Source organism: Brassica napus, chromosome C7, assembly GCF_020379485.1.
Source record: "Brassica napus cultivar Da-Ae chromosome C7, Da-Ae, whole genome shotgun sequence".
NCBI lineage: Eukaryota > Viridiplantae > Streptophyta > Magnoliopsida > Brassicales > Brassicaceae > Brassica > Brassica napus.
Window position 1 is genome coordinate 34063154 of NC_063450.1, and position 13892 is coordinate 34077045.

A 13892-nucleotide genomic window follows, 5' to 3' on the forward strand; every position below is an offset into this window, starting at 1 on the left:
ACTGGGTGAGATCTTAGAAATTTCTGTCTCCAGCGCCTCCTTGATTCTTTTAATTCTACTTCTCGCGCTTATAGTCGTGACTCGCTTCCATTTAGCAAGCTCTCTCCGACACCTGTTAATTCTCTCCAGCAAAGGTGTCTCGTTCTCCAATGTATCAACTCCCCAACCAAGCTTGACTATCTCCTCCACACCTTTCTGCTTCGCTAACCTCTTATCAAAAATGAAACGACCACGCCCCATTTCTATTTCCTCCAAAGCAAACTTGATTAAAATAGGTCTATGGTCAGAGACCAGCATCTCTAAATACTCCATATGAGCTCTGGGGAACAATCAAAACCATTCATTATTTCCAAAGCTGCGATCTAAACGACACTGCACCCAGACATTATCTCTCTTACCAGACCAAGAAAGGCAGTTCCCAGAGCTTTTGATTTCCTTAATCTTGCAGTTGTCCACCAAATTTCGAAAATCCCAGAAAGTTGAGGCATGTCTATCTGGACCTCCAACCTTCTCTGCTGGAGTAAGCAATTTGTTGAAATCACCCACCAAAAACCACGGCTCATTCCGTACCATACCAATAGTAGAGAGCCTGTCCCAAACAGCCTTCCTATGCTCTCTAACTGGATCACCATATATGCAGGAGAGGAAAAACACCAAAGAACCCATCCTCACCTTCAAGTCAATGATCCTCTTGTCTGCTTCTAAAACGTCAACATCGAAACTACTCTTCCAAAAATCTGCCAAACCTCCACTAAGACCAGCAGGCTCAACAGTAAGTAACTCATCGTAACCAAATTCTTTCTGTAACCCAACCATGTAATTGCGCTTTTGTTTTGTTTCCATCAAAAATAAAAAATCCGTAAAATGATATCTCCTCATTTCACGGAGGCGGTGAACTGTCTCGTCGATTCCAGCTCCTCGACAGTTCCAACTCATGATGCTCATTGGGGAAGCAGCGGCTTCAAATCGGAAGCCACCGTAGGTTGAAGGGGTTTTGAAGATTTTGAATAATGATCTCCAACATTCGAAGGAGCCTTTCGCTTAGACTGACTCAAACCATTAGTCGCAGTAGATTCTTCTCCATCACCCACTGGACTGTTTCTTTTAATAATATGGTCTAAGGCCTGAACCTGACCCGTAGGACGCTGGCTGCATATGCGTTTCCAGCGTTGCGGCCTGCGACGACTTTTCTTAACAGCCTCATTAGCCCCTGTAGAGAAGTTACCTGTATAGGTTCCCACTCGAAAGACCGTTGGACCGAGGGAAGAAGAAGACGAGGAGGCCTCCAGGTTGTCAAGGAGGAAGCCATCACGATCCTTTCCACGTATTATATCAGCCTTTGAGAAGGCTGGACGTTCTGAAGCCAATGCCGCTCGTTTACCCGGACGATCTTGTTCTTGGAAGTTGAAGACGTGGCCCTTCCCTTTATTAATGTCATGGGATATGCGCGGTGCTCTACCCACATTGTCCTCAAACCCAGGTTGAAAAGATTGTTTCACTCTCGTGATTCTGGCCTGTCTCTCCGTCGGATCACTGTGCGAGATGTACTGCAAGGCCATGTTTCTTTCTATCAGAGGCATCTCAGGGAATAAAGGAGCAAACCCAGGAGGCACTACTGGATGTTCAATCAGTAAAGGCTTTTGCTTCAAGATCCCACCACTAGCTTCAGGTTTTTCCTTATCACGTGTATCCTTTGCAACGTATGTGGCTGTTGGAAGAGAGCCCCTGTTTTTAAGAAAAGGACAGCTTGGTCGTTCATGTGTCAAGCGCTGACAATGAAAACATCGTTTCCTCAGCTTCTCATACTCAAATTCAATGATCACTCTTCCCCCCTTTGGTAGATTCAGAGGTTTAATAGCGATTTCTGGATTGGCTATGTCCAGTCGAACTTGGGCCCGAATGTACGCTTCTTTTTGAGAAGCTTTAGGGTCATAAGCGATCTCAAGCACTTTGCTGACTTTGGAAGCTAAGAAATCCATTGTTTCCAGACGATAGTGATTCACTGGGATTCTACTGATACGAATCCAAACATCAACAGTAGTCAAGAAATTCGCCGGCGGCGACGGGATCCACCGATCCAGCAGCATGGTCCAGTTATTATAGGTCCAAGGTCATCAGTCATCAGGTCTTCCTTCCGTTCGAATATAAACTGGAACTTGTCACGCGACAGAGCGATTCCACGAACTCTTTCATACACCCTCCATATCCTAGGCATCTCTTCGATCATCTTGTCCATGGCTTGGCAGTCTGGGTTTAAGAGTTTTCCCAAAAGACTAGTTGCGTTTTCATCAAACACATGGAACCGGGGGCTATCAGGCAAATCCACCGGTTCTTCATCGTGCAGCGATAAGGCGTTAATTGCCGTCTGAAGATTATCCGTCATTCCAATCAAACAAAAGCACGACACCGTGGCTCTCCGACGACGATGAGCGTTGAGTTTGAGTAGAAGGTCTACGCAAACGGATCTGTAATTGCTATTAAGACTGCAATATTCAATGATGATTTTGATGGAAATCATTGGAATTGAATGAGTAGAGACTAATTATCAGAAGCCAAAAGGAAAGTGTGAAGGAGATAAGGAATGTGAACAGATCAAATTGAGAAAGTAAGAGAAATAATTGGATACAAAAAGGAAATAAGAGACTCTGATTTTTTAATCACGCAAAGAAACCAATCAATCCGCACCCAGAATTTAAAAGGATCCACAAAAAAGGAAAACCAAATGGGAAAAGAATTCCGGTAGAGAGCCCAAAATTGATTGATATCGGCAGAAAAAGGTTCAGCCTGTCCAACAGAAACAAAACAGGACCAATTGTCGGACATCTTAACATATCCTCATTTAGTTATATTTCGTTTCTGATTATCTAAGCACAACTCTGTCTAATTTGGTTTTTAACGTAAGAGTAGATGTCATTCAATCATGAAAACTGTCCAGATTGAGTGAGTGTTATCATGATTAAATAGTATAAATTGATTTATTACAAAAAATGTGTCCAAGCGATGGTTTAAATCTTATGGGTAATGGGTTATCTTGCAGAAATTACAATGAACGCTACATCAATAGCGTAACACACATGGCTAATCACCATTAACGCCACATCTATTTCGGTGTTATTAACTTTTAGTTGTTTTGCTTTGCTTATCTCACAGCATTCAGTGTTTGCATTGCTTTTTTTTTTTTTAATATATATAAGAAATGCAATTTCAGTTTGTTAACTATAAACTATATGATTCTATAAACAAATCAACTTGCTCTGGATATTGAAAGATAAAGATTATAAACAAAAAAAAAAACTACTATGATGGATGATAATAAAATATTATCAGAAAAGCTGTTAACAGATTATCAAACAGATTATAATAAAATATTTTGGTGTTATTAACTTTTAGTAACGTTTTTGAGTTTTAACTCTAAGAATTGAAATATAGTTACTATTGTATCTGATACTTCTTTAGATTCATATATGATATCTAGGAAATTAGCATCACAATAAAATTCATAATTCTGGAGTATTATTATTATATATATAAAGAAGATCAGTCAGATAGCTTAATATACTATTAGTAAACATAAAATACAAATAAATATGCAAAACATATTATAAACACTAAAAGTATTGATCAGAATTCTATAAATGATCGTTTGAAATATGTTAAAGTAAAATAAAGTATGTCTTGGAATTTACACATAATTTTTTTCTCTATTTTAAAATAGTTAATCTTTTAAGTAAAAGTTAAAATATTATCGTCAGATTATATTTTCAAAAAAACAGCTAAATTATATCATATTATTAGAAGTTTAAAAATTGATTAAAGAAAGTATTAGAATATATCTATCTTCATTATCTTTATTTTTAGTTGAGTATTTTTTGGTTCAAAAAAAAATAACCTTATTTTAAATATAAAAAATTAGCTAAATTAAAAAACATTAAAATAATATTATTCATTTACAAAGAACTACAAATATTAAAGTAAAACTATAAAAATAAGAAAATAATAGAAAGGTAAAATAAAATCAAATTGTTTACATTATAATAAACAAATATAACTGAGGTTCAAAAGTCCTACATTAGTTATGCAGTATTTTCTTCACGACTAGGCAACAATGTTAAACGAATTGAAATATTTGAAATGAAATTTTATAACTATACATTTAGATGTTAATTTATAATAAAAACAATTAGATTAACACTTTCACTATTCTTCTCGGTTCTTGAATATCATATTTAGCCTAACATAAACCTTAATAAAATCCATTGGTACAAATGATAACCATGAGAAGCACAAACAAACCCATTTTTAAGAGACCAAAATATAGCAAACCACAATTAACCAATCAATTATGGATTCAGAATTATCACACAAAAAATAACAACAAAACACCACCGACACCTCATCTACCGAATATAGTATGACTTGTCAATTAAATAGTTAATTAAATGGTCTTTGCTATGACTTGTCAATAGTTTATAAAATTTAGGACCCTAAATTAATAGATTAGATGACTTGTATTTTAGACAATACATTTTATCAAACAGAAAATTGGTATATTAAACGCAAATTGTTTGATTACATGTTTATAACGGCTGTAATTAACAACAAACACTTTGTACTGTTAAATGAGTTGAAAATTTTAATTAATTGTCTTGGAAATTTAAAAAACTGGACTAATATAGAAATTATTCTTATTTTTAACTAATAATTTTTTAAGTTGCAGTCAATATAATGAATGAGATTTGTCTTGTTATAGCGTAAGCATTAGCGAACATTAAGATGGTGGAATTATTTTTTTATACGAGTTCTACAACACTTTTGGCTAAAATAATATCATTAATGTTATTTACATTTAGTTTAAAAAAATTTGGTTTGGAAAATAAATCCATAGATAAAGATGATTTTTGTCACTCATTACAAAGATGATGGAATTAGAGTCAAAGCAACAATACAATTTTGATTGTTTTTTTTTTTTGTTCAAAAACAATTTTGATTGTTTTATTCTTATTACCTGTCAAGTGACCAAATCTAATGAATATTTGACTTAAAAATCGTAACAAACTCGTTGTTATTATATCCTCTAGACTATATTTAGTAAGTGATTTTGCCACATGTCATTTGTACAATTAATTTCACAAAACAAATATGATATGGCTACTAAAATTGATGACATGTCTTATAGCTTAATATGACATGGACAATTGCATTTAATGTTAATTTATATTTTTGGTAAACTTTTTAAAATATGGTAATAACTCATATATTATATTTAATGTCAATTTATATTTTTGGAAATTTTTTTAGAATATGGAAATAACTCATAAATCATCATTAAAATAAATTTATTCACATATGACATTATAAATTTCGCAATATAATTTAATTATATTGTATCCTCTAGACTATATTTACGAAGTGATTTTGCCACATGTCCTTTATACAATCAATTTCAAAAAACAAATACGACATGACTACTGAAATTGATGACATGTCTTATAGCTTAATATGACATGGACAATTGCATTTAATGTTAATTTATAGTTTTGGTAAACTTCTTAAAATATGGTAATAACTCATATATTACATTTAATGTCAATTTATATTTTTAAATTATAAAATTTTATTACTAAAATTTTCAAAAATGTATACAATTTTTTTAGAAAATTATAAAAATTTAATCGTAAAATTATTATTTTCTTATATATCTTCAAATTTTATAAATATTGTTTAATTTTAATTTTTGGTAATTATGCAACTTTTACAAATTTATTTAATATATTTAATTAAAATAAATAGATAGAAAAATCTATCTAAGATTATAATTTCAAATATATAAATTACAGAAAATTTACAATATTAATAAAATTTTATTTTAAAATATAATATAAATTTATCTGTTAAAAAATATTTTAATTTTTTTTACTGTGCAGGCAGTGATGATACCTGAGAGAAACAAGCAATTGATTTTTTTCAAAATTTTTTGGAATGTTATACCAAAATACAAATAATGAAGGAAAGAAGAATATGTATGATTACCAAAAAGAAAATATTACTGGATTAGGTCTCTCAAAATTATCATGCAATCATATTCGTGAATATGTATTCTTACATGGTTTCGAACAAATTATGAATGTGTTACTTCTCGTTATAAATTGTATTATTAACTATATTATTTTAATAGGATTAAATTTAAATTTGCTTGTATTTTTAGTTAGTTTAAAATATATTAAGTTGTATTCCAAATTTAAGAATAACTTACGTAAACAAATATTAAGTTCGTTTCAAATATATTAAGTTGTATTCCAAATTTCATAATAACTTACCTAAACTAATATTAAGTTAGATTTTAATAAATAAATTGGTATGCATTTTAATTATAATCTAAAGATATTAAACAAATATACTTTTTAGTATTATCTGTAAATTAATACAGATTCATACAATTTACATTGTGACACATGAACTTTCCCGAAAATAAAAGAAAAAATCTTTTATATAAATATATAATTGGAATATTTATTTCTATAAAATGATTTTTCGCCCAATATCGCACAAGTTCTTTAATTTTCTGAAAGACGTCCCTTTCTCATGCCTCTTTTTATTTCTAAACGACCTATCCTTTCATAATTTCTATTTTAATGTGAGAGAGAAAGAGATTGTTTTGGAAAAAGGTGTGTCCTTCTCCGACGCATAATTTTAAATGTTTCTTTTAATTTCTAAATGATTCACTCTTTCACACTTCTTTTTTAATTTCAAAATGGCACATCTTTTCATACACTTTTTTTTAATTTTTAAACGATGTTTTTTTTTACTGGTTCTAAACTTTCTGATTGAGAAAGAGTGTTTAATAAACGATAAATAAATAGAGAACTATTTGAGAGAGAGAGAGAAAGGCTGAGTGTTTTTTTTTATTATTTTACAATTACATTTATTAAAATATTTTTATCTTGAGAAACTCTTAACATGTTTCACATTATATTTTCATCACATAAAAATAGATATATAATATATATATCGTAAAAAAAATTGAGTATGATAAAAGAATTAATAAATCTGTAAGATAAATTAAATAAATAAATATTTGAATAAATAAAAAGAAAATATAATAACAACAAAAAACATTGTATATGTATAAATAAAATGATCAAATATATAAAAAAATTATTGATAATATATACAAATAAACTCATCACAAGACACAAGTCTTATCCTAGTATTTATTAAATAAAAATAAAATCGTCATTTATTATTTAGATAGGTTCATCTCCATCAATATGCACGAATTAAATTCATCGATGAATCTCATTTTAAGCTAAAGTCCATCTTGATGGATCCTTTATATGAGACCCATTTTAAAACTAAACAATCTTCAATCTCATTCCGATTCGGATGGTTGGCCCCTCTTGACTTTATTGTGTAAAGCTAAAAGCTAAATCTCTTTTCTTTTTTTCTAAGTCAGGTATACAAACCAATTGCTAAATTTTGACTTGGAGTTAACAGTTGCTTTAATTTGACGAAAGACGCGAAACCATTTGAATCCATTAGCAACAGTTCATCAAACCAAAAGGAAAACTGAAATGTCAATGCATACTACTGTTTTTTTTGCATGGAAAGAGAGAAAAAAGGTTCAGCATAAAAACAAAAGCAGTTACTTAAGCAAGCTCTTGTGAGCTGAAGCTGAAACTTGTATCTAATATGCTTTTTGCAGACCATAGGGAGCTTCCAAATGTGACCATGTAATCAACCATCTCAAAGAGAACATTGAATCCTCTGCTTTTAACATCTTTAAAGACACTGTCGCACATGGCATCTCTAAAGGGTTTCGAGATTACCAAAAAATTAAAGGGTGCCCCAGAAGCTTGTGTCCAGTTAATCATGTCCAATAGCATCAAACTGAATTTCCCAAACTCATCGCCTTCAGGTGAGAGGCTCACCTGAAGTCCCGACTTCCTACAGACATTGACCACCTCATCAGAATTCTTTCCCTCTTCAACATAGGCTGTCACTGACTCATAATCAGCATAACCTTTATCCTCAAGAGTTGAGCTAAATTTGTTACGAAACTCATATGGATTAGATGGGCAACTGTCTACCAACCAGAAGATGATTACCGGACTCCCTGACAAAACACAGTTAGTGCAGTATGATTAAGATTAATCAGAGCCAGTAAAACATATTAAGAAATCTCAGACAACAATTTTAACTTACTTTTCAGCTTCCGGCTCAGGTCTGTGATCGTCCGACACGGTGACTCTAGGAGGGTCTGGTTGGCAGTGTCTGGTGGGCTTTTACAAACCGACTCAAAGCGGTCATTGATGGTATGTGACTATATGAGGCGACCTCATCATCAGTGGGTTTAAAGATGATATTGAAACCTCTGCGTTCCAAGGCTTGAATAACAATGTCGATGTCTTTTGAGGGTTGTGAGATAAATATCAAATTTTGTGGTAGATCATCATGGTTCATTGCCCAGAAAAGTATGTCCAACAACATCCTAGCAATTGCTGCGTATGAATCCCCTGAAAAAAAAATATATATATAAAAAAAAATATAAATATAAATACATCAAGGCAGATCCAGATTACAAGGAACTCACACACCTTCGACTTTGATACTGGGAACACGGGCATAACCATCATCCCTGTAACCCAACAACGGCTCATCTCCTTGATATGGAAGGTAAGGCCTGAGAAGCACCCTGCCATGATAACCCTTTTCGCGAAGAACTGGGAGGATAATTGATATGTCAGTTGGGCAACTCTGGACATCCCAGAAGACATGTATCTGGGACACTGAGAGAAAAGGGGACAATTAGATCATGAATACAATTTGATTGAGGTATAAGAAGTAGAGAGAGCTTACTATCAAAATCTTGATTATACAAAGAAGCTAGTCCACTGGAAAAACCAATGGCCTCCTCTCTGCTGATCCTTGGCATGTGGTTTGAAAATATTTGGTGAGGCATACTCACGTCGAGATCTGGTGGAGGTAATACACGAACATTGTAATATCTATCACCCAAAGCTTCAAGAGCATTGTAGAAATCCGTTCCTACTTTGACATTGTCAGAGAAAACAAACAAATCTCTTGGCTGAAAATAGGTGGCAGGATGATCCATTGCCCACAAAACAATGTCCACTGACATTCTATGAGCTCGAGCATGTGGATCTGCTGTAATAGGGATTTAGATTTATTAGAGACATATATATATATATATATATATATATATATATATATATAAAGAAACCATATAAGGAGATTAATTCTCACCCCGTTGGGGAATCATGGTGATTCCGAATTGTGTAAAAGCATCAGCCCATCCATCCGGGAAGGAGGTATGCCTATCATCAATATAAACCATGATCGAAAAGTCACCATTAAAACCCATCGATCTTCTAACGTACGAGTTAATATAAACAGGATCATAACATCTACGTAATGGGGGGAGGTCCAAGAAGACACCTGGGCAAAGCATCTGGGGAATGGGTTCGTCGGGCAGGGTGGTTTGGATGGGAGAATAATATAGAGGGACGGCCTCTCTTGTCATTTTCATCCGCTTAGGATCTTGTAAGTCTCCAGTTTGTAACAGGCAGTGGTAAAGCCATTTGAAGCTAACAGTAGTACCTACCAACTTAGGTGATGGGGAGTTATCGTCAGGCACTACTAAGTGAACATTGCAACCTACACTTTCCAGGTCTTCAAGAAAATTGAGGAAAATCTATTCTTTTTCAATCTGACTTGAGATTACCATAAAAGTAATCTTATTTTTTCCTCTAAAACGAAAACTGGAGGTGAAAGTCGAATCCACTTCCCACCATGCAATGTCCCGTAACATAAAACGATGCCTCTCTGAAACGAAACGTCCATGTAGAATTATTATTATTATCAAAGACATAAACAAAAGACCATTGTTATTATTATTAGATAGAGAGGGGTGAGATTAATAACTCACCTCGTTGAGTAACGATGTTAATCCCGGCTTTCTCATAGGCTGATTTATCCGGGAAGATTTCCGAATTATTAACATAAGCCATGATTGACAAATAATGGTTAATACAACCCATCTTCTCAAGAATTAATTTCATTCTGTGATAAATCGTTTCAGGAGCAAGACCCTCAGGAAACGGGAAATCCACCACGTCCCAGAACACACGCGTGCAGTGATCTGCGAGTAAGGTTTTAACTTTTTTAAGTTGACGCATAAACATATGAAAATCTATAATACATATATTTTCAGTGAGAGAGAGATAGAGGAGAGCTTATACCTGAATCTGATGACATAACTTAGAAGGGATAATTAGACAAGGTTTCGTCTGGGACAGATGATAAATTAGGGCAGAGAAGAGAGAGACGATCGTACTTGATTTATACCTGAATCGGGTCGGTTTCAGTTGACATGGGCGTTCTTTCCACGTCAACAGACTAAACCGGTACATTGTTTAAAAATAAAATGTAAACTACTAAAATATAAGGAAAACAGTAGAATACCAAAAAAAAATACCAGAAAAAGATAAAAATAGCACTAAATCAAGTTTATGTTCCCAAACTAGCATTTAAGGTCAAAAGTCACAAAAATAATACTTAATGTTTTATCAAAAGTCACAAACTTAGGGTTTAGAGTTAAAGGGTAGGGTTTAGGATTTAGGGTTTAGGGTTTAGGGTTTAGAGTTTAGGGTTTAGGGTTTAAATTTTAGAGTTTAGGGTTTAGGGTTTAGAGTTTAGGGTTTAGGGTTTAGAGTTTAGGGTTTAGGGTTTAGGGTTTAGGGTTTAGGGTTTAGAGTTGAGAAATGAGGTTTTGGGGATAAGATTTCAAATTTTGAAAAATAAAAAAATTAAAATTTTCAAAGGATAAACTTAGAAAGGTGCTATTTTGGTCATTTTAGTTTTTGAGTGCTATTTTTGTGATATAAACTTAGAAATGTGCTATGTTGGAGATTTGCCCAAAAAATATTAAGGAAAACTAAAATGTATAAACTATGCTTATAAATGTACTTTATATTGTTTTAAGAATATAAATTCTAACTTTTAAATATCATGTAGTTTGTTCAACGCATAAAAACTGCTAGTATCTTTTAAATTTGTAGATATAGTATAATATTCAGATTTCAAAATACCACAATAAATATTTGTTAATTTTAATAAAATTATACTAATGTTGACTAATATCTAATTGTTAATATAATCAACCGTTTTCGGCCAAAAAGTCAAATTGTCGATGAAAAGGATATGGTGGTAGAAGCCGAACAAAGAGATGGGCAAACCGATTGAGAAAAGAAGGGTGACGAAACGATCGAGGTAGATAATAAAGGGGTGACAGAATAGTTCAATTGAAAAGGACAGAGTGACGAGATCGATTGAGGTGGAGTGTTATTTGTTCAGTTGGTGAGGAGACGAGAGAGTAGTTTAGATGGAATTAGGGATTGTGTTATTTCATATTCGATATCTTTTAAAAAAGTAAACAAAATATTATCAATTGAACCCTTGGGTAAACCCTAAACTCTAGGATAAACACTACAAGAAAACAGCGGTATTCTGACGGATATTCCGACGGAAAATGAAATCCTCGGAATATCCCGAAGAATTTCCGAGGAAATTCCGAGGAAGCACAAAATTGGGTTTCCTCGGAATTTCCTCGGAATATACCGACGGAATTCCGAGGAAATATCTATCCGTCGGAATATTCCGAGGAAATTCCGAGGGAAAATGGGTTCCTCGGAAAAAACCGATGAATTCCGAGAAAATATTATAGCCGTTGGAGAGCCGTTGGGGGATTTTACAAAATTCCGAGGAAATTCCGACGAACTAGCCTTTTCCGTCGGAATTCCGTCGGAATTTCCTCGGTCTGTCGGCAGGATTTAAACTATAAATATAAGCACTCCTCTTCCTCTTCATTCACTCCATATCTTCATCCTCCCTCTTACTCTATTTACACACGAATTTGATTCATAAAAAATATGTTTTCTTCAAATTATTTTCGTTCTTGGATCGATCGACCTCATTTGGATCCGAACACGAGATTGCTTACGGAAGAATACCAACGAGGTATAACCGAATTCATGGGGTTAGTTCATCTACAACCGGAAGAAAAAACAGGTATGTTAAGATGTCCTTGCTCTAATTGTAAAAATAGAAAGGTTATTAAAGAGTGGGATGTTTGGACTCATCTATATTTGAGTGGGTTTACACGAAGTTACAAAATTTGGTATCATCATGGAGAAACTGACTATGAACATGGTAGTACTAGCGAACCTCAGCCAGCGGTTAGATTAGAAGAACCAATTAGAACAGATGTAGATTATGGTGTAGGTACTGAGCAGATGGTAAATGATCATTTTAGAGGGGAAGATTTACCCAATGCAGAAACTAGGAGATTTTATGATATGTTGGATGCTGGAAAGCAACCATTGTACGAAGGTTGCAGAGATGGTCATTCAGCTTTATCATCTGCTACAAGATTGATGGGCATTAAAACAGATTATAATTTGGCTGAAGACTGTGTGGATGCGATTGCTGATTTTGTAAAAGGTATTCTACCCGAGGATAATGTAGCTCCTGGTTCATACTACGAGGTTCAGAAACTCGTAGTTGGTCTTGGTTTATCGTATCAGGTAATAGATGTATGCAGCGACAACTGCATGATTTATTGGAGGGCGGATGAACAGCGGGTTACATGCAAATTTTGTGGAAAGCCTCGTTATAAAGATACGAGTGGAAGAGTTCCAGTGTCATATAAAAGGATGTGGTATTTACCTTTGACGGAAAGGTTGCAGAGGTTGTATCTGTCTGAACGCACAGCGCAACCAATGAGATGGCATGAGGAGCACTCAACAGATGGTGAGATCAGACATCCTTCAGATGCAAAAGCGTGGAAGCATTTCCAATCAAAGTATCCCGACTTTGCGTATGAGAGAGAAATGTCTACCTTGGATTATGTACTGATGGTTTCAGTCCGTTTGGCAAGAGTGGAAGACATATTCTCTATGGCCCGTCATTCTTACACCATACAACCTACCCCCAAACTTGTGCTTGCGACGAGAGTTTTTGTTTCTCTCAATTCTCGTTCCCGGACCAGAGCATCCTAAGAGATCACTTGATGTGTTTCTTCAGCCACTAATATATGAGTTGCAACAACTATGGGCTCAAGGTGCTGAAACATACGATGTTTCGTGTAAAGAAAACTTTCAAATGCGGGCAGTACTAATGTGGACAATAAGTGATTTTCCAGCATATGGTATGTTGTCTGGATGGACAACGCATGGAAGGCTATCATGTCCATATTGTCAAGATAACACTGATGCTTTCCAACTAAAACACGGAAGGAAAACGTGTTGGTTTGACTGTCACAGGAGATTCCTACCACCTGATCATCCATATCGTAGGAGTAGGAATTTGTTTACGAAGAACAAGAGGGTGTTTGACAGTCCACCTCCGGAAATTTGTGGGAAAGATTTGAAGATACAACTAAGAGATTTTGGTGCAGAAAGGACGCCAGACGTCGGTGGACATGAGCGTTTTCCGGTAGATGCTGTTGGAGAACAACATAACTGGCACAAAAAAGTATTTTCTGGGATCTGCCATACTGGGAGGATCATCTGCTAAGGCATAATTTAGATGTCATGCATATTGAGAAGAACTTTTTTTACAATCTCATGAACACGATCCTTAATGTTCAAGGTAAAACAAAGGATAATTTGAAGTCAAGACTGGATTTAGTCGATATATGTGCTCGTTCAGAACTTCATGTTGATGAGAATGGTAGGGCTCCTTCTCCCATATACCGACTTGATGCAGAGGGAAAAGATGCGTTCTTTGATTGGATTTCAAACGATGTGGAATTTCCAGACGGTTACGCATCAAATTTGTGTAACTGTGTCGACAGAAAGGAAGGAAGGTTTACT

The 13892-nt window shown here is 34.4% G+C and overlaps 2 protein-coding genes across 3 annotated transcripts; both read right to left on the reverse strand.

The window, feature by feature from the left end:
* Nucleotides 1-941: 941 nt before the first annotated feature.
* Nucleotides 942-1979, reverse strand: LOC106383587. The gene has a single exon (XM_013823667.2). It carries the CDS (start codon nucleotides 1977-1979, stop codon nucleotides 942-944), a length of 1038 nt encoding a protein of 345 aa, XP_013679121.2.
* A 5551-nt stretch (nucleotides 1980-7530) lies between these two features.
* On the reverse strand, nucleotides 7531-10487 carry LOC111208346. 2 transcript variants are annotated; one of them, XM_022707415.2, is made up of 7 exons: nucleotides 9947-10487; nucleotides 9457-9843; nucleotides 9265-9335; nucleotides 8857-9165; nucleotides 8595-8786; nucleotides 8203-8513; nucleotides 7531-8113 (listed from the first exon to the last, which is right to left on the reverse strand). In XM_022707415.2, the coding sequence occupies exons 3-6, from the start codon at nucleotides 9278-9280 to the stop codon at nucleotides 8248-8250; spliced, it is 783 nt and encodes a 260-aa protein (XP_022563136.2). In that variant the 5' UTR covers nucleotides 9281-9335; nucleotides 9457-9843; nucleotides 9947-10487; the 3' UTR covers nucleotides 7531-8113; nucleotides 8203-8247. The 2 variants fall into 2 exon arrangements, with proteins under 2 accessions (XP_022563136.2, XP_048618338.1); XM_048762381.1 differs by having other exon boundaries at nucleotides 9457-10487.
* Between the last annotated feature and the right edge of the window lie 3405 nt (nucleotides 10488-13892).

What these genes read in the sequence shown, in the direction of transcription:
- LOC106383587 (XM_013823667.2), bottom strand. Translation starts at nt 1,979, where the DNA reads ATGGATTTCTTAGCTTCCAAAGTCAGCAAAGTGCTTGAGATCGCTTAT.
- LOC111208346 (XM_022707415.2), bottom strand. An exon ending in GTATAATCAAGATTTTGATA is followed by an intron (nt 8,787 to 8,856) that starts GTAAGCTCTCTC and finishes CTTTTCTCTCAG; the next exon opens with TGTCCCAGATACATGTCTTC. An exon ending in TCCCAGTATCAAAGTCGAAG is followed by an intron (nt 8,514 to 8,594) that starts GTGTGTGAGTTC and finishes TTTTTTTTTCAG; the next exon opens with GGGATTCATACGCAGCAATT.